The sequence below is a fragment of the Labrus bergylta genome, chromosome 22 (genome assembly GCF_963930695.1).
Source record: "Labrus bergylta chromosome 22, fLabBer1.1, whole genome shotgun sequence".
In the NCBI taxonomy this organism is placed as follows: domain Eukaryota; kingdom Metazoa; phylum Chordata; class Actinopteri; order Labriformes; family Labridae; genus Labrus; species Labrus bergylta.
Window position 1 is genome coordinate 1,065,322 of NC_089216.1, and position 19,025 is coordinate 1,084,346.

The following is a 19,025-nucleotide window of genomic DNA, read 5'->3' on the forward strand; positions in this document are numbered from 1 at the left end:
GAGTCAGTGTGGAGCTGCACTTGGCTCCGCCCAGAAACTCCAGCACTAATGAAAACACTGTGATCCTGCAGGATGGAAACATGGACCAATCAACTGTCAGGATTCTGATGCAGCTGTAACAAATATGCTGCCTATCCACAGTGACATCATCACAGGTGGTCTTACCTGTGTGTTTGGGGCGATGAGTCTGTAGAAACATCGGGGATGAAGGAGAGGAAACCAGCGAGCAGACGCACCTGAGAACACCAGCACCACCTGCACACAGGTAACTGTTGAATCACTGAACACAGGTGCATTATGGGATGAAACAGCTGATGAGGTGTGTGGTAGTTCTCACCTTGTCCTCCCTCTCTGCGTCTGCCTCGCTGTCTATCATTGGTCCGTTCTTTGGGTCCCTCCCCCAGCTGGTCACAGGACCAATCACAGCAGCTCTGACAGAGAAGCAAGGTGTCAACCCCGCCTCCCCACTCTTTAACTCCACCCCCATGTTCCTCCAGGCCACTCCCTCCTTTTGCTCCACCCTTATCACCATAGAGACACAGGGTCGTGAGCTGTTGCCCGTTGTCATAGTTACAGAGGTGGAGGCAGAGTGGGAGTGGTCTGCTGCTTCGTCTCTTCTTCTCTTCTTCCCTGTTACCCCATCCTCCTCTTCTTCTTCTACTGTCTGTTTCCTCATCATGATGTCATGTGCTGACTCCTCCCCTCTCTGTCGCAGGTGTGTTTCCATGGCAACAGACGGACTCAGGATGTGAAGGTGATCCAGAGAAAACTGCAGGTACCCTCTGCCAGACACACACACACACACACACACACACACACACAGTTAAAGTCTACATTTACAGAAAACAACCTGTGTGTGTCTGAGTACCTCTGTGTGTGTGTGTGTGTGTGTGTGTGTGTGTGTGTGTGTGTGTGTGTGTGTGTGTGGTTATGTGTGTGTGTGTGTGTCTTGAGTACCTGTAGTGTCTGTGAGTGATAAACTTGTCCTGGTCCAGGTGTTGGTAGGAGGGGAATTCTGATTGGATGAATCTCTCTGTTACCATGGTGAACTGATTGACACACACAAGACTACCTGTAACACACACACACACACACACACACACACACACACACACACACACACACACACACACACACACACACACACACACACACACACACACACACACACACACACACACACACACACACACACACACACACACACACACACACACGTCAATGATCGGTCATATCCGAGCTAGTTTAATGCGTGTGCGTGTGTGTGTGTGTGTGTGTTTTACCTATCCAGGCCGTGTTAAACACCGCTGTCTGACGCCCCTCCTCTTCCTGGCTGGCTTCAGTGACAACACAAGCCACGCCCCCTGTCCTGTCTCTGAGCTGCAGACTGTGTTCAGACTGCTGTGATGGAAGCTCTAACACACCCACCACCAGCAGGGGGCGCTGCCTGTCAGACAACACAGAGGGTTAAAGCCTAATGAGTATCAAAAACACACACTGTAGATACAACATGTTTCAGTGGTTCTTATTATTACAGCTGATCAGTGTGTTTATACAGTCAGACACACGATTACATTACATGTTTACAGAGTGATTCAAAGACACATGAAGATCAGGGGAAATAACTAGACTCTAGCTTTGGGCTCTTAGCTAACAGGATAAGGCAGAGCTGTCACTTAAAAATCACTGAGGACACCACATGTTCTGCCAGGTCATTGGTCATGGTTTACCTGAGCTCGTCTCCACTCTGGTGGCTTTTCTGGGGGTCAGAGGTCAGGCTCCTGCAAGACCAGGCCAGTGTCGAGTTAATCTGAGAGCTAGACAAACTTGATCCACCGGGGGGCAGCAGTGAGCTCAGAGACACAGAAGACCAGCACTCTGACTGAAGGGACTGACAGAGCTCCGATACACTGATGTACTGGTGCACTGAAGGGTCAACACTGTACTGTAGAGAGACAGAGACACTGCAGGGTCAACACTGCACTGTAGAGAGACAGAGACACTGCAGGGTCAACACTGTACTGTAGAGAGACAGAGACACTGCAGGGTCAACGCTGCACTGTAGAGAGACAGAGACACTGAAGGGTCAACACTGTACTGTAGAGAGACAGAGACACTGCAGGGTCAACACTGTACTGTAGAGAGACAGAGACACTGCAGGGTCAACACTGCACTGTAGAGAGACAGAGACACTGCAGGGTCAACACTGCACTGTAGAGAGACAGAGACACTACAGGGTCAACACTGTACTGTAGAGAGACAGAGACACTGCAGGGTCAACGCTGTACTGTAGAGAGACAGAGACACTGCATGGTCAACACCGTACTGTAGAGAGACAGAGACAGAGACACTGCAGGGTCAACACTGTACTGTAGAGAGGCAGAGACACTACAGGGTCAACACTGTACTGTAAAGAGACAGAGACACTGCAGGGTCAACACTGTACTGTAGAGAGGCAGAGACACTACAGGGTCAACACTGCACTGTAGAGAGACAGAGACACTGAAGGGTCAACACTGTACTGTAGAGAGACAGAGACACTGCAGGGTCAACACTGTACTGTAAAGAGACAGAGACACTACAGGGTCAACACTGTACTGTAGAGAGACAGAGACACTGCAGGGTCAACGCTGAACTGTAAAGAGACAGAGACACTGCAGGGTCAACGCTGCACTGCAGAGAGACAGAGACACTGCAGGGTCAACACTGTACTGTAGAGAGACAGAGACACTGCAGGGTCAGCACTGCACTGTAGAGAGACAGAGACACTGCAGGGTCAACAGTGTACTGTAGAGAGACAGAGACACTGCAGGGTCAACAGTGTACTGTAGAGAGACAGAGACACTGCAGGATCAACACTGTACTGTAGAGAGACAGAGACACTGCAGGGTCAACACTGTACTGTGAAGAGACAGAGACACTGCAGGGTCAGCACTGTACTGTAGAGAGACAGAGACACTGCAGGGTCAACACTGCACTGTAGAGAGACAGAGACACTGCAGGGTCAACACTGTACTGTAGAGAGACAGAGACACTACAGGGTCAGCACTGTACTGTAGAGAGACAGAGACACTGCAGGGTCAACACTGTACTGTAGAGAGACAGAGACACTGAAGGGTCAACACTGTACTGTGAAGAGACAGAGACACTGCAGGGTCAGCACTGTACTGTAGAGAGACAGAGACACTGCAGGGTCAACACTGTACTGTAGAGAGACAGAGACACTGCAGGGTCAACACATTGTACTGCAGAGACAGACAGGTGCATATACCTGTGTCACAGGACAGGTGTGAGACTCGTCTAACATCTCGGAGTAAATGTCCCTCCTTCCTCGGCCTTCTGGTTTCAGTACATCCTCCATCAACTTCCAGGACAACGCGCAGACACATTGCTGCTTCAACACACTGGGAAGGAGACTGGAGACAGCAACATAACAGGTTACCAGAGACTGTAATGAAAAGTGAATGTAGTGACTGAAACTGTCCTGCAGGGGGTTGTGTCTGAACTCACCTGTGTGAGAGCTGTGAGCTCAGGTGACAGGTCCACAGGTACTCCGACACACCCATGTTACTTTCCAGTAGTAACCGCGGTAACACTCCATCTCCAGGGCAACTGGAGTCAGGAATTGACCCCCCCACCATGCTGAAGGAGGTGACCCTGAGGCTGGAGCGAAGACAGGTGCAAAGCATGCTGGGAGGAAAATCAGGACAGGGCCGATACAGGAAGTGGATGTGATGGAGCTGCAGGGAGATTATTACTTTATTAGTATGCGCTGTCACAAACGTACCTTTACCTGAGCTGTGTCTCACCTGTCCTGTGTTTCACCTGTATGTACTGTCTCTCACCTGTACTGTGTTTCACCTGTATGTACTGTGTCTCACCTGTATGTACTGTGTCTCACCTGTATGTGCTGTGTCTCACCTGTATGTGCCGTGTCTCACCTGTATGTGCCGTGTCTCACCTGTATGTACTGTGTCTCACCTGTATGTGCTGTGTCTCACCTGTATGTACTGTGTCTCACCTGTATGTACTGTGTCTCACCTGTATGTGCTGTGTCTCACCTGTATGTGCTGTGTCTCACCTGTACTGTGTCTCATCTGTATGTACTGTGTCTCACCTGTACTGTGTCTCACCTGTATGTACTGTGTCTCACCTGGATGTACTGTGTCTCACCTGGATGTACTGTGTCTCACCTGTATGTACTGTGTCTCATCTGTATGTACTGTGTCTCACCTGTACTGTGTCTCACCTGTACTGTGTCTCACCTGTATGTACTGTGTCTCACCTGGATGTACTGTGTCTCACCTGGATGTACTGTGTCTCACCTGTATGTGCTGTGTCTCACCTGTATGTACTGTGTCTCACCTGTATGTGCTGTGTCTCACCTGTATGTACTGTGTCTCACCTGTACTGTGTCTGACCTGTATGTACTGTGTCTCACCTGTACTGTGTCTCACCTGTATGTGCTGTGTCTCACCTGTATGTGCTGTGTCTCACCTGTACTGTGTCTGACCTGTATGTACTGTGTCTCACCTGTACTGTGTCTCACCTGTATGTACTGTGTCTCACCTGTACTGTGTCTCACCTGTGCTGTGTCTCACTTGTATGTGCTGTGTCTCACCTGTACTGTGTCTCACCTGTATTTACTGTCTCTCACCTGTACTGTGTCTCACCTGTATGTGCTGTGTCTCACCTGTACTGTGTCTCACCTGTATTTACTGTGTCTCACCTCTACTGTGTCTCACCTGTATGTACTGTGTCTCACCTGTACTGTGTCTCACCTGTATTTACTGTGTCTCACCTGTACTGTGTCTAACCTGTATGTACTGTGTCTCATCTGTACTGTGTCTGACCTGTATTTACTGTGTCTCACCTGTACTGTGTCTCACCTGTATTTACTGTCTCTCACCTGTACTGTGTCTCACCTGTATGTACTGTGTCTCACCTGTATTTACTGTGTCTCACCTGTACTGTGTCTAACCTGTATGTACTGTGTCTCACCTGTACTGTGTCTCACCTGTGCTGTGTCTCACCTGTATGTGCTGTGTCTCACGTGTATGTGCTGTGTCTCACCTGTGCTGTGTCTCACCTCCACAGAGTCTCCTGCTCTTAGTTTCCTCCTCAGATTTGGCTGATAGGCCAGGCAGAGGCCAACCTTGCCGTCAACCACATAAAGCCCCGCCCCCTCACTCACCACTTTAGTCACAGTGCCCTATCAGAAGAGAGGGGTGTGGCTTACTAAAAAAGTAACTTCAACAGGTAACATTTTAAAAGGACTCTCAATAATTTACCTGGTAACTGATGACTCTGGACTGTTTCATCCTGACGCCTGATTGGAGGATGTGCCTCTCAGGCTCCGCCTCCTCACAGCTTTCATGAACGTCCTCATCGTGTGACATCATCCATGGTGTTGACGTGTCCAACTGCGTGTCAGAGTGTGTGTGTTCTCGTGTGTGTGTGTAGTTTGTGTGAATTTCAGACTGTTCAGTCGCACACAGGATGTTGTTTCCACTCCAGCCTCGTAGGACACACACACGCAGCGCCGTCACACACACACTCTGACCAACACACACACACTGAGTCCACCACAGCTTGCTGCTGTCCTGCAGAGAGACAGACAGTGAGACAGACAGACAGACAGGCAGGCAGGCAGGCAGGCAGACAGACAGACAGACAGACAGACAGACAGACAGACAGACAGATAGACAGACAGACAGACAGACAGACAGACAGACAGACAGACAGACAAAGAAACAGACAGACAGCAAGACAAGTGTGAGCACAGACGGCACAGGAGAGGAGGTCTTAAAATAAGACATAAAACGTTAACTTTCTCATAAGAATGTTAGAAGACTCGACAAAGAGCAGGAAGTGACATCACACACACCTTGACGAGCACAGGTAGACTGTGAGAGTCGTCCGTCAGCGAGAAGCAGAAGAACGTTGTTCCTGAAACCACCAGCAGAGGGCAGAGTGAGCCCACCGTACCCCAGACTGACACACGCTGTCCACGAGTCCTGAGAGACAGACAGGCAGGAAAAGAGAGAGAGACAGGTAGAGATACAGACAGACAGGTATAGAAAGAGAGACAGACAGGTAGTTGTGTGGTGGTCTCTCTCTGGTCCACATGCTCACAGCCTCACATCAGAGGTCAGGTGACTCACCTGTTCTGGAGTGCGTCTGCAGCCTGTCTCACTCCAACTACTCCTCTAAGCTCCGCCCCTTCACCAGGACCAACAGCCAATCCCAGCTCAGGACCAGGACACAGCAGAACGGGAGAACCAATCAGCTCCACACAGCCTCCAGCTTCTTCTGTGTCCCGCCCCGAGGCATTGTGGGGGATGTAGTTCCAGTGAGGGAGGAAGACAGGACGATTCAGCCACAGAGGAGAGGAAGACAGGCACTGAGGAGAGACAGACAGGTGAACAAAAACATGACAACTCGTGATGTAAACGTCCAACTCATCACACCTTCCCACCTCACCTCACACCTGACTCTGCCGCTGCGGTCTGTCAGCATCCAGGCTCCGCCCCTCTCCTCTCTCAAGTAGCCAATCAGCAGCAGGTTGACCCGCGGCAGAGTCTTGTAACCAGGAACTGCGAGCTCTGCCTCCTTCTCCCACGCTCGCTGCTGATTGGTGCTCCAGGACAGGTTACTGACGCAGGCCAGGTGCTGTTTGGAGAGCAGCTCGGAGACAGAGACCAGCCTGGTGACGGACAGGGGGGGGGGGGTCAAAGGTCAAATCAAGGACACATAAACATAAATTATAATCAATACATAATAAAGGATGATAATCAGTATCTGAGGACACACCTGTAGCTCACAGGTAAGGTGTGTGTGGCCGCCATGTTCTCCTGTATGCTCTTCAGCACACACACACTCAGCTGATCTGAACACACACTCCCTCCTGCAACACATCAAGTTCAAACATCCCGTGATCGTTTAATCCTGATTTCTATAAAGTCTGATCTTTATGATTCACCTCACAGGTGCACACAGGTCTCTGGAGACTGATTGGCTGACCCACCTGAGGGGGCGGGGCCAGAGAGTAGAGGATGTAGGTGTTCAGTGATGAAGGTGAAGATCTCCTTTAACCAGACGGACTCCTGCAAGAAGATTAGTATAATTTAATCTCTTTTTTTAATTAGTGACACGTAAAAGACGCAGAGAAAGGCGAGATACACGTGTCTATCATCAAGTCCGACAACCGCCACGCCACGCCCCGCCTCCAAACTACCTAACGAGTCCCACCACGACCAAACCAACCAACCCCAAAATCCAAACTGACGCTGCATTCAGGTGCTCCTCGGATGGTCCCAATTGACGTCAAGTTTGCAAGTCGGGCAGCACATTGTGCATTTTCTCTATTAAACTGGTGATGCTTAGCAAGAGTTCATGACATCACAAAGGGCAGTAGCCCCTCCCCCAGGTGGGTGACACTCCCACAGCTAGGTGTTTGTTCTGCCCTCTGAGTCTGCCTTCTCACCGTAAACAATAGGACATGGAGCGAGAAAGACCGAGTACACCCAAGCCCTTCCAGAGAGGGGGCGTGGTCAGACACAGCTCATTTACATATTTAAAGGTACAGACACAGAAACAGCCTGTTCTGAGCAGGGCTGAAATAGAGGGGTTTATAGACATGATCAAATACAGGATCAGAGTGGATTTAGAACAAGAAACGAGGAGCTCTGACACTTACTTACACTGAAGAAGAAGAGGAGGATATGTCACCTTTAACAATCTTGCACCCCCTCCCCTTAGCGAGTGTGGCGCTGGCCAAATCCAGCTGGCAGAGCCGTTGGGACTGGACTAGACTCGAGCATCCACTATGTTGTGACTGAGCTCTACAGGTCAGGAGGACGACATCTGGTCGATTACAGCGGTCAGGAAGGGGAACTTGCATTACTGTTTATCATGTCTGTTCATATTCATTGTTATATGTATTGTTTTGTGAAGTGTTATGTCCACTCAAAGGGACATTTATTCTGTTCTTTTACATAATTAACTTGTTGTGTATTTTGTGTCTACCTGCAGGGACAACAGATGCAACCCCCTTTAAAAATAAACAATAAAATGTATAATTTAAACCTTTAAATATTGACTGTAAGCTATGATAATCTACTAAAGCTCTATTAATAACAACAAATCAACAACTAAATATAAGAGAGCTCAAGAAACCTTGAAGCATTACTTTAATACTACATTTTAACATCATTAAAGTTAATTTATGTATAAACCGTGAGGACTTTAGAGATAACATGTGAGCCGATTTCAGCACCGAACCCTCCTGAGTGTAAATCAGTGTTTGTTTTTATTCACTCATCTCTCTGTTCCAGACAAAGAGCCGAACATTATAAAGCGACTTATTTTTAAAGGGACTTTCGCGAACAGCGCTACAAACTTAAGAAACGTGACGTCACTCACGGCTTCCCCGCCAGGTTTGAGCTGGTCCAGGAACCGCTGCACAGAGTCCATGTCCGGAACACCGCAGCTTTAATATCTAACCCGGGTTTAGAAGAGTTATCCCGGGTTAAACCAGGCCAGTTCTTCAGGGCTCCGGGCTGTAAACAAGACACTCCCGCAAAACAGCTTCAAAAACAGCTTCCTGATGAACTACGGTGTCCGGAGAGGGTCAAAGCAGAGCGGAGGTTACAGGACGAGTAAAGGGCGCCACCAAGCGGAGACAAAATAAAGTTCTAAATACTATTGTGAAAAATAAGATAACTCAGAAGTTCATATACAAGGGAGTTCAAATTATATATTTTTTATTTGCAATTAGTTGTTAAATTTTAATAGTTAATCACAATTAATCACATTTCTTAATTCCATTATTTCACATTTTCAAATAATAATTGATAGGCTTTTATTTTGAATGTTTGTACTGTCTTTAGCTTTTATTTTGAAATAAAGTAAGCCCTTCTTGTAGATGGAAGGTCAGGACATAAAGCACAGAAACAGTAAGTGGTTAGGGATCCCAAACTGAGGTCTAACAGCTCAAAGGAACGGTCACAAAGGTCAATGTGTGATGTCATAAGGTCAATGTGTGATGTCATAAGGTGGATGTTACTTTGAACTCGTCAGCTAGTGTTCCTCTAACTCTAACATGTGTCTCTAGTCTGTCTACAAACCCCCCAATGATGATAAAAGTCCATCCTCTCTGTCTTCTGCCTGCTCCACTTTTCAGAAAATGTGTGCTCAAACAGGCCGTTTGGAGATTTTCCCTTCATGACATCACAAAGGGCAGTAGCCCCTCCCCCAGGTGGGTGACACTCCCACAGCTAGGTGTTTGTTCTGCCCTCTGAGTCTGCCTTCTCACCGTAAACAATAGGACATGGAGCGAGGAAGCACGAGTCACACCCAAGCACCTTCCAGAGAGGGGGCGTGGTCAGACACAGCTCATTTACATATTTAAAGGTACAGACACAGAAACAGCCTGTTCTGAGCAGGGCTGAAATAGAGGGGTTTATAGACATGATCAAATACAGGATCAGAGTGGATTTAGAACAAGAAACTTCACACACATGTTTTGAGGAGCTCTGAGACTTATTTACACTGAAGAAGAGGAGGAGAATATGTCATCTTACACTACAGAACGTTTAACACTTTAAGCTCAATACCATGATCTAAGATCCTCAAGTCTGGAAACCAACCAAGGGCCACTGGGCGTTTGCCATCAGCGCCCCTAAGCTCTGGAACGCCATATTGCTGAATTATTTCTTCCACTGCACCACAAATAAAACATCACCTGTTTTTTTGATGATTTAATCTAAATTGTGTTTTTATGTTTGTGTGTTAATGAAGAGTACGCATTATACCCCAGGTAACTGTTGCTATGACTTTGTGCGAAATAAATAATAAAAATGACCATTTTGCATTAAACAACACGAATGTTTGTCATGTCCTCCATCTTTGTTTTTGATCGTTTTTGAAAACAACGATCAGATTTCACTTCTCTCCTCCACATTTCAACTGTTCTTGTCTTCAGGAATGAGGGATTATTGTGACGTGATGACACAAACTCACACTGATACACACACACACTGAGACACACACGCACACACTGAGACACACACTGAGACACACACACAAACACACACTGATACACACACTGAGACACACACACACACTGAGACACACACACAAACACACACTGATACACACACACACTGATACACACACTGAGACACACACGCACACACTGAGACACACACTGAGACACACACACAAACACACACTGATACACACACTGAGACACAAACACACACTGATACACACACACACTGAGACACACACTGAGACACACACACAAACACACACTGATACACACACACACTGAGACACACACACACACACACACTGAGACACACACACACACACACACAATGACAGAGCTCCACACACTCTCTCGTTTATCCCAGTGCGGTAAAAAAAAAAAAAAAACATGTTTCAGTTTCTTCTGATTATTTTTCTGTGTTATGACGTCATCTCATCAATAATAGTAGTGTAGTCTAAAACCATTACGGTGAAAAAATACAACCAAAAAAACATTACACAATCTCCATCTTCATCGCTCTCGCTGCTGCTGCTTTCTGTGGCCCCTCCTCCACCTATTCACTGATTGGCTGGAGGATTTGACAGCCAGCATTCTCGGCCAATGAAAACGCAGGTACACAGACTAGCTCCACCCCGTTGTGAGTGTTGAATTCCCGCCCTGCTGGCGTTGCTTGGTGGGCGGGGCCGCGCGCAGACGCATTTTGACCTGCGTCCCCGTGAGCCAATCGGAGGCGAATACTCAGACGAGCTCCGCCCACGTTTGCCGTCCTTGTTCCCGCCCCCCCGAATTGGAATGACCAACGGGGGCGTTGCTGGGGGGCGGTGCCGGGCTCCAGCTCGACCCAGTTTGAAAGTGAAGCGACGTCTCCAGTCTCCGTTCTGCCCCCAAACATCAACAAGAACCCGAAAAACCCCGAGAACCTGAAAAACCCGAGACCCGATCCAGAGTGTGCTCCAGCCTGTAGCCGGCCCTCCTGACCAGTGAGTACCCCACCACCCCGCTCCCTGACCCGGGGTACATTTCTGTAACGTCACGGTAAAGAGCTGCGGTCTGCCGGTGTGTTTCTACCTCACTATGAGGTAACGAAGCTGGGAAAGAGGACTAAAATGGCCGCTGAGGGGGTTCACATACTTCACATGTGTGTGTTTGTCCGTGGGAGCACGCGGGGGGGGGGGACTGTTCCAGACGTGTTGTTGTAAACATGAAACGCCCATTATGAGGCGCCAGGACATAGCCGCATCCCGTCCATACAACGCTGACCTCTCCGGAGCGTAGACGGAGCCCTGCGTTCAAAATGCGTAGCTGCTGAACTGTCACCGTCTTTCCGTTGCAGACGCGGCGGGTTGGAATAAAACCAGCCCCGGCCGTTTGAGTAATAAACCCCACGTAATAACGGAGGTGGCACACGGTGACCTGTGACGTCTCTTGCGGGTTTAACGCTGTTTTTGTCCGCCTGCTGGCCCGTTAGCCCCCTGCTAGCGGAGGGGGATGGGGTGGCTAGCTCTGCAGAGGGCGGGAAGCAAATGGTGGCCCATTGTTCTGTGTGTTAGCCTGTTAGCACGGCTAGGCTAACTGCAGCAGGCAGGACGATCCACGGAGAAGGAGCAGCTAGCCGGGGCTTTGCTTCCCCTCTTCCGAGGCTCGCCGAGCGGAGGGCTCCGGCCGGGCGGAGGGGGCCGCTCTCCGGCGGGATGTCCCGGCTCACTGACCGACCACCAGAGCCTCCACACGGGTCGGTGGGCCTCCAGCGCCCCGACAGAGAAAATGGATCCCCCACTTTGTTCCCTTTGTTACTCAGCATCAGCCTCACGAAGAGCAGGCTTACCGGGGAATAACCGGGTTACCGGGGAATAACCGGGTTACCGGGGAATAACCGGGTCACTTTCCCACAGGAGGAACTTCATATGCACATTTTAATTTTATTAAAAAAAAAAAAAAAAACACATTTAAACACAAAACGTAGATTTATATAATAAAATAAATCTGAATCACAGGTTAAAGGGTCACTCCACAAACATTGTAATCAAAGCTTTTCTATCAGCTTGTTCATTGATGAATTGATTGATTAATGAATTTATCCCAATAAAGACTTAAAAAAACAAACTGGTTTTGTGTGTGATGTAGGTGTGCACCCTGTCACCTCTGCCCAGGTGTGTCAGGTGTCACTGTGGTTTGTAAGGTGACAGGCGGCTGTCATCTTTAACATAATCAGACAGACAGACTCATCAGTCTGCTGCATGTCTGGTGTTAATGTGGACATTAAACTGAAGAATTAGTCAACCAGGAAATATTTTAATTTATAAATCATATTGGCATAAATGATTCTGCATATAAACTGTTTCATATGAAACTCAGAGACAGTTCAGGTGTTATTCTGGTTTAAATATTCATTTTATTATCATTTAAATCAAATATAAGAACCAGCAGAAACATGTGCTGTCGTTTTATCTGAACTTGTCTGCCTGTCTCTCCTCCCGCCTGTCTCTCCTCCCGTCTGTCTCTCCAGGCCGTCAGTATGATGCGTAAAGACGTGAACAAGCCGAAGGGGAAGACGTCGGCGTACGCGTTCTTCGTGCAGACGTGTCGAGAGGAACACAGGAAGAAGAACCCGGAACAGTCGGTCAACTTCGCAGAGTTCTCCAAGAAGTGCTCCGAGAGGTGGAAGGTGAGACAGGCAGAGAGACAGACGGGCAAGAGATATGGAGAGGGACGGGGATGCAGCGAGGAAGGGAGACAGACAGACAGGTTCTGATAAACAGGTGTACAGAGAGACTCATGGAGAGACAGACAGGTGTAACGAGAGACAGACAGGTTCTGATAAACAGGTGTACAGAGAGACACATGGAGAGACAGACAGGTTCAGATAAACAGGTGTACAGAGAGACACATGGAGAGACAGACAGGTGTACAGAGAGACACATGGAGAGACAGACAGGTTCTGATAAACAGGTGTACAGAGAGACTCATGGAGAGACAGACAGGTGTAACGAGAGACAGACAGGTTCTGATAAACAGGTGTACAGAGAGACACATGGAGAGACAGACAGGTTCAGATAAACAGGTGTACAGAGAGACTCATGGAAAGACAGACAGGTGTAGAGAGACTCATGGAGAGACAGACAGGTGTAACGAGAGACAGACAGGTTCTGATAAACAGGTGTACAGAGAGACACAGGGAGAGACAGACAGGTTCAGATAAACAGGTAAACAGACAGACAGGTTCAGATACACCTATAGAGACAGACAGGTTCAGATACACCTATAGAGACAGACAGGTTCAGATAAACAGGTAAACAGACAGACAGGTTCAGATACACCTGTAGAGACAGACAGGTTCAGATACACCTGTAGAGACAGACAGGTTCAGATAAACAGGTAAACAGACAGACAGGTTCAGATACACCTATAGAGACAGACAGGTTCAGATACACCTATAGAGACAGACAGGTTCAGATAAACAGGTAAACAGACAGACAGGTTCAGATACACCTATAGAGACAGACAGGTTCAGATACACCTATAGAGACAGACAGGTTGTTGACAGAAGCAGCTGTCCTCTTCAGTCTGACGATCATAAAAACATTCAATGATGTATAAACCAATCATTTATGGGCGCGGATGGCCTAGCGGTTAGGTCGTGCCCGCTATATGAAGGCTACAGTCATCCAGATGGGCGACCCGGGTTCAAGTCCGACCTGTGGCTCTCTCTCTGTGTCTGACTCTATCCTACAATCTATCGAATAAAGGCAAAAAAGTCAAACCTTCATAACGTAATATTGTAAGAATATAACAGAAGGGGGCGGGGCTTCTTTGACTGACAGGCGTGGAGGCTTAAGCCCCGCCTTAATGTCACCTGTTTGTTTCTAGATTGATCTGAAGTTAGGTAGAGTCAGGGTTTTCTATGTTGGGCTTTAAAACTCATTTTCAGAAACTAATGATGACATCACTGAGACGACGTCCATCTTTTATACACACACACACACACACACACACACACACAGTCTGTGATGTAAATGTGTGTGTATATAAAGATTGAAAGTGTGTATCTCTGACGTCAGGCACTGTGCCTCAGGTAAAGCTCACTGTGTGCGTGTGCGTGTGCGTGTGCGTGTGCGTGTGTGTGTGTGTGTAGGGTCTGACTGCCAGTGATAAGAAATGTTTCGAGGACATGGCGAAGGCCGACAAGGTGCGCTACAACAGCGAGATGAGAGACTACGTCCCCCCCAAGGGCTTCGGGAAGAGGGGTCGCAAGAGGAAAGACCCCAACGCCCCCAAGAGACCCCCGTAAGTCACCTGTCTCACACCCGTATGTAACACACACACACACAGTAAATCACCTGTCTCACACCCGTATGTAACACACACACACACAGTAGATCACCTGTCTCACACCCGTATGTAACACACACACAGTAAATCACCTGTCTCACACCCGTATGTAACACACACACACACAGTAGATCACCTGTCTCACACCCGTATGTAACACACACACAGTAAATCACCTGTCTCACACCCGTATGTAACACACACACACACAGTAAATCACCTGTCTCACACCCGTATGTAACACACACACACACACAGTAAATCACCTGTCTCACACCTGTATGTAACACACACACACGCAGTAAATCACCTGTCTCACACCCGTATGTAACACACACACACAGTAAATCACCTGTCTCACACCCGTATGTAACACACACACACACAGTAAATCACCTGTCTCACACCCGTATGTAACACACACACACACAGTAAATCACCTGTCTCACACCCGTATGTAACACACACACACACACAGTAAATCACCTGTCTCACACCTGTAGGCACCACACACACACACACACACACACAGCACGTCACCTGTCTCACACCTGCAGGTACCACACACACACACACACACAGTACGTCACCTGTCTCACACCTGCAGGTGCCACACACACACACACACACACAGTACGTCACCTGTCTCACACTTGCAGGTACCACACACACAGTACCTCACCTGTCTCACACCTGCAGGTGCCATACACACACAAACACACACACAGTACGTCACCTGTCTCACACCTGCAGGTGCCATACACACACACACAGTAAGTCACCTGTCTCACACCTGCAGGTACCACACACACACAGCACGTCACCTGTCTCACACCTGCAGGTACCACACACACACACAGTACGTCGCCTGTCTCACTCCTGCAGGTGCCACACACACACAGTAAGTCACCTGTCTCACACCTGCAGGTGCCATACACACACACACAGTACGTCGCCTGTCTCACTCCTGCAGGTGCCACACACACACAGTACGTCGCCTGTCTCACACCTGCAGGTACCACACACACGCTCAGTACGTGACCTGTCTCACACCTGCAGGTACCACACACACACACACAGTACATCACCTGTCTCACACCTGCAGGTGCCACATACACACACACAGTACGTCGCCTGTCCCACACTTGCAGGTACCACACACACACACACAGTACGTCACCTGTCTCACACCTGCAGGTACCACACACACACACACAGTACGTCACCTGTCTCACACCTGTAGGTACCACATTTCCTGATTTGGCTCTTTCACAATAAAAGCGTTTCCTCAACATAAAACCTTTTTATAGGGGAGTTCACTCAGAGCTTCAGCGCGCTCAGCAGGTAACGGGGAGTTACGTCCTTCCAGCACAGCCTGTGTCAGAGCCCAATATATAAATGTCTGTTTAACTGGTGAGGAAGTTAGTCCCCTAGGAACACGGGATCGCGGTGACATCATCACGTGGTCAATCCTCCTGGTACTTCCTGCTGAAAGTCTTTTTTCAGGATGTTCTCCAGAGTGTGTGTATGTGTGAAAACCATCACCTGTTACCGTGGTAACAGAGATGCTGTCTCTCTCTCTCTCCCTGCAGGTCAGCGTTCTTCGTGTTCTGCAGCGAGTACCGCCCCTCCGTGAAGCAGCAGTACCCCGGCCTGTCTATAGGAGACTGTGCTAAGAAGCTGGGAGAGATGTGGAGCAAACTGTCCCAGAGCGAGAAACTACCGTACGAAGAGAAGGCCCAGAAACTACGCGAGAAATACGACCGGGTGAGACACACACACACACACACACACAGGTAGATCGACAGGTGTGTGTGTGGACACGGCTCTGACTGCTTCCTGTCTTTCTCACAGGACATGGTGGCGTATCGTGGCGGCGGCACCGCGTACCCCAGAAACCCCGGCTCCTCCGCTCAGGGAGGAGGGGAGGAAGACGACGATGAGGGGGAGGACGATGACGACGACGAGGACGACGACGAGTAGAGAGCGAGAGAGGATGAGAGAGTGTTAAAGGTGTGTGTGTGTGTGTGTGTGTGTGTGTTTCAGAGCAGGTAGAGTGAAGGTGTCTGTGGAGGCTGATTGGACCGCAAGAGGCGGGGCTTAATTAAGATTAGAAACAGACGATAAACAAAGTCATGTGCAGCGCAGTGTCAGTCACACCTGACTGTACCAACAAGTGTGACTTCACACATGTGTGACATCACACAGGTGTGTTTTTAAACAGGTGCTGAAAACACACAGGGGTGACATCACACAGGTGTGTTTTTATAAAGGTGTGACATCACACCTGTGTTGTTGTTTTTTTAAACAGGTGTGACATCACACAGGTGTGTTTTTTAAACAGGTGCTGAGAACACAGGTGTGTTTTTAAACAGTTGTGACATCACACAGGTGTGACATCACACAGGTGTTTTTTTTTTGGTTTTTTTTACCAGATGTTAGGTTGAGAACGGTTGAACCAGGTGAGGCTGAAGGTGATTGGACCGATCAGATTGATTATTGTTGAACATGTGATGATCAATAATCTGAGAGACAGGTAGAGAGAGAGAGACGGGTTCCTCTGAAGCACACACGCCTCCACAGTGTGTTTGTATGTGTGTGTGTGTGTGTGCGAGGTCATCAGATGATAAACTGTCTGACACCAGAGGACAGCCCCCCCCCGCCCCTCACTGTTACCATGGTTACCCCTGCACCCCCCCCTCTAAGCCCTGTGTGTTACCATGGAAACGTGGCCCCACCCCCCCTTCATGTGGTTGTTTTTTGTTTTTTACTGAAGTTTGATGAGTTTGTTGTTGTTCACTGTCAAGAGAAGAAACTTCAACTTTTATAATAAAACCGACACCTGAGGAAAACACACTTGTCTGTGCGTCTGACTCCGCCCACAACATTCACTCACACACACACACACACACACACTCACTCACAGGGGATGTCCTCTGAAGGACATTGTCAGTTCTCTTCAGTAACTCCAGGGTTATGACGGTGGTTCATTCTCACAGATCACCATGGTAACTGATGCTCATTATAATCTCTTTACAAACGCTTTTCCTGTATGATTTTAAATAAATGACTTCATTACAGCTCTGACACCTGAAGACGATTTGTACGTATAAGATATAGAAATGAACGTACTTTACTTTCAGTGCTGTATTCATTCTGAGCCACGTATCGCTCAGAACGCCGCCAGAGCTGCAGCCCTCGTCGGCCTTCTTTTGGCCGATTCAACATGTTGAATCAACGGTCGGTGAGAGGGATCTCTCTGATTGGCTGTTCTGTTGTTTCATTTCTCTCCAGCTCTCCTCTCAGGTTCAGTAAAGCTCCTTGAGCATGTCTCTGTAGTCTCCATGCTTTCACCCATTAGTGTGGTTTCTCCTTATTTGTCTCCTCCTCCTCTTCTTTTCTTTTTCCACTCAAAGACCAAGAACTGACAACACCAGCGCCATTTTCTACTTGTTATCAGACATTATTCTCCATTAGTAGACGACCTATAATACGAGTGGTGAGCGACAGCGGTGTGAAAATGGTCTTCTCGTATCATAACAACGGACTACCGCCCCCTGCTGGCATGGAGAGTTATTTCCTCTCATGAGCAGAACAGACGTGGTGATTGGCCGTCGACTGGAGTCTGCGGTGTGTTCAAGTGACACTCTTCGGCATTCGTTGCCACTAGTTCTTTGCCGCCTGCTGGGTGTGTCGGGGCCTTAAGGCTGAGCTCAGACACCCTCCACAGGAAACTCATTTGGGCCACTTGAATCCTCGATCATATCTTTCAGACTCTACCCAGAGCTCATGAGCACAGGTGTGAGGGTCGGAACGAAGATCGACCGGCAAATCAAGAGCCATGCCTTCAGGTTCAGCCTCCTCTTCACAACGGTCTGGAACAATGCTCGCATTACTGCAGACGCTGAGCCAATCCGTCGGTTCCCACCCTCGATTTCAAGTCTCTAGGAGTTCCAACGTTAGCGTCTGCGTTATTGCTAGCTAGCTATGCCTTCGTGTAGCAATCTTTCCATCTCTCCCGGATGGAAGAATTTGGTCTGTATGTTCGAATATCCCAAGGATAAGGAGATGAAGACACCTGTGTGATGTCACACCTGTGTGTTATGAAACTCTAGGTTGACTTTACTAAGCAGCTTGAGGCGAGCGCTCGGTGGAGGCAGGTGAGTAAATATAAAAATCTCTGCAGTGTGAGCTAATTAAAGCCAGGTGTGTTCAATAACCCTCCGCCCCTCTTTAACCTGGCCACATCGCCATGGTAACCGACAGAACATTACTTAGTCTGGGCCTGATGCAGAGAGACGCCCCTGTGTGTGACAAACTGAGCTACCTGCTGTGTGTCCACCAGGCTGTGAGCCAATGAGCTATGAGTGTGTAGTACACTCTGTGACCACCAGAGGGCTCCACAGTTTGACGTCTCTTACACAGCACGTTACATAAGAGAACGCTGCTGGACCTTATGTAACACACACTCACTAACACGCACACACACACACACACCATAAACAGAGATCAACGTTTTTAATGTAGGATAAAGGATAAATAAATGGAAATGAAAAGAGGAGGTTCTTGAGTTTGAGCTCTGAGGAACAAGTGGCCATACAGTCTGTAGTTTTCTCTTCCAGGGGCGTGTCCAGAGGGGTGA

The 19,025-nt window shown here is 48.5% G+C and overlaps 2 protein-coding genes and 2 long non-coding RNA genes across 4 annotated transcripts in view; 1 reads left to right on the forward strand and 3 right to left on the reverse strand.

The window, feature by feature from the left end:
• Positions 1 to 8,643, reverse strand: part of ctc1 (CTS telomere maintenance complex component 1) — an 8,767-nt gene extending 124 nt beyond the window's left edge. The window contains exons 1-16 of the mRNA XM_065950884.1: positions 8,425 to 8,643; positions 7,028 to 7,106; positions 6,814 to 6,907; positions 6,484 to 6,706; positions 6,165 to 6,403; positions 5,888 to 6,017; positions 5,292 to 5,603; positions 5,090 to 5,212; positions 3,511 to 3,740; positions 3,272 to 3,416; positions 1,731 to 1,945; positions 1,284 to 1,447; positions 958 to 1,072; positions 338 to 782; positions 166 to 255; positions 1 to 65 (exon numbers count right to left, since the gene is read on the reverse strand). The exon at positions 1 to 65 is cut by the window's left edge and continues 124 nt beyond it. Of these exons, the coding sequence (XP_065806956.1) occupies positions 1 to 65; positions 166 to 255; positions 338 to 782; positions 958 to 1,072; positions 1,284 to 1,447; positions 1,731 to 1,945; positions 3,272 to 3,416; positions 3,511 to 3,740; positions 5,090 to 5,212; positions 5,292 to 5,603; positions 5,888 to 6,017; positions 6,165 to 6,403; positions 6,484 to 6,706; positions 6,814 to 6,907; positions 7,028 to 7,106; positions 8,425 to 8,475 (2,720 nt within the window). The 5' untranslated portion in view covers positions 8,476 to 8,643. The remainder of the gene's footprint in view (positions 66 to 165; positions 256 to 337; positions 783 to 957; positions 1,073 to 1,283; positions 1,448 to 1,730; positions 1,946 to 3,271; positions 3,417 to 3,510; positions 3,741 to 5,089; positions 5,213 to 5,291; positions 5,604 to 5,887; positions 6,018 to 6,164; positions 6,404 to 6,483; positions 6,707 to 6,813; positions 6,908 to 7,027; positions 7,107 to 8,424) is intronic.
• A 2,232-nt stretch (positions 8,644 to 10,875) lies between these two features.
• On the forward strand, positions 10,876 to 17,239 carry hmgb2b (high mobility group box 2b). The gene is made up of 5 exons (XM_065950148.1): positions 10,876 to 11,034; positions 12,561 to 12,719; positions 14,187 to 14,338; positions 15,976 to 16,150; positions 16,238 to 17,239. Exons 2-5 carry the CDS (start codon positions 12,570 to 12,572, stop codon positions 16,364 to 16,366), a joined length of 606 nt encoding a protein of 201 aa, XP_065806220.1. The 5' UTR covers positions 10,876 to 11,034; positions 12,561 to 12,569; the 3' UTR covers positions 16,367 to 17,239.
• On the reverse strand, positions 13,173 to 13,590 carry LOC136177333 (uncharacterized). Its single transcript, XR_010664963.1, has 3 exons — positions 13,522 to 13,590; positions 13,350 to 13,485; positions 13,173 to 13,313 (listed from the first exon to the last, which is right to left on the reverse strand). It is a non-coding gene; the product is annotated as an uncharacterized lncRNA (long non-coding RNA).
• On the reverse strand, positions 14,030 to 14,685 carry LOC136177334 (uncharacterized). Its single transcript, XR_010664964.1, has 3 exons — positions 14,560 to 14,685; positions 14,436 to 14,519; positions 14,030 to 14,391 (listed from the first exon to the last, which is right to left on the reverse strand). It is a non-coding gene; the product is annotated as an uncharacterized lncRNA (long non-coding RNA).
• Positions 17,240 to 19,025: the final 1,786 nt, after the last annotated feature.

Excerpts from the sequence above, each read along its gene's own strand:
- hmgb2b (XM_065950148.1), top strand. The coding sequence starts at position 12,570 with ATGATGCGTAAAGACGTGAACAAGCCGAAGGGGAAGACGTCGGCGTAC. Across the intron at positions 14,339-15,975 it reads AACGCCCCCAAGAGACCCCC|GTCAGCGTTCTTCGTGTTCT; the intron begins GTAAGTCACCTG and ends CTCTCCCTGCAG. Across the intron at positions 16,151-16,237 it reads TACGCGAGAAATACGACCGG|GACATGGTGGCGTATCGTGG; the intron begins GTGAGACACACA and ends TCTTTCTCACAG.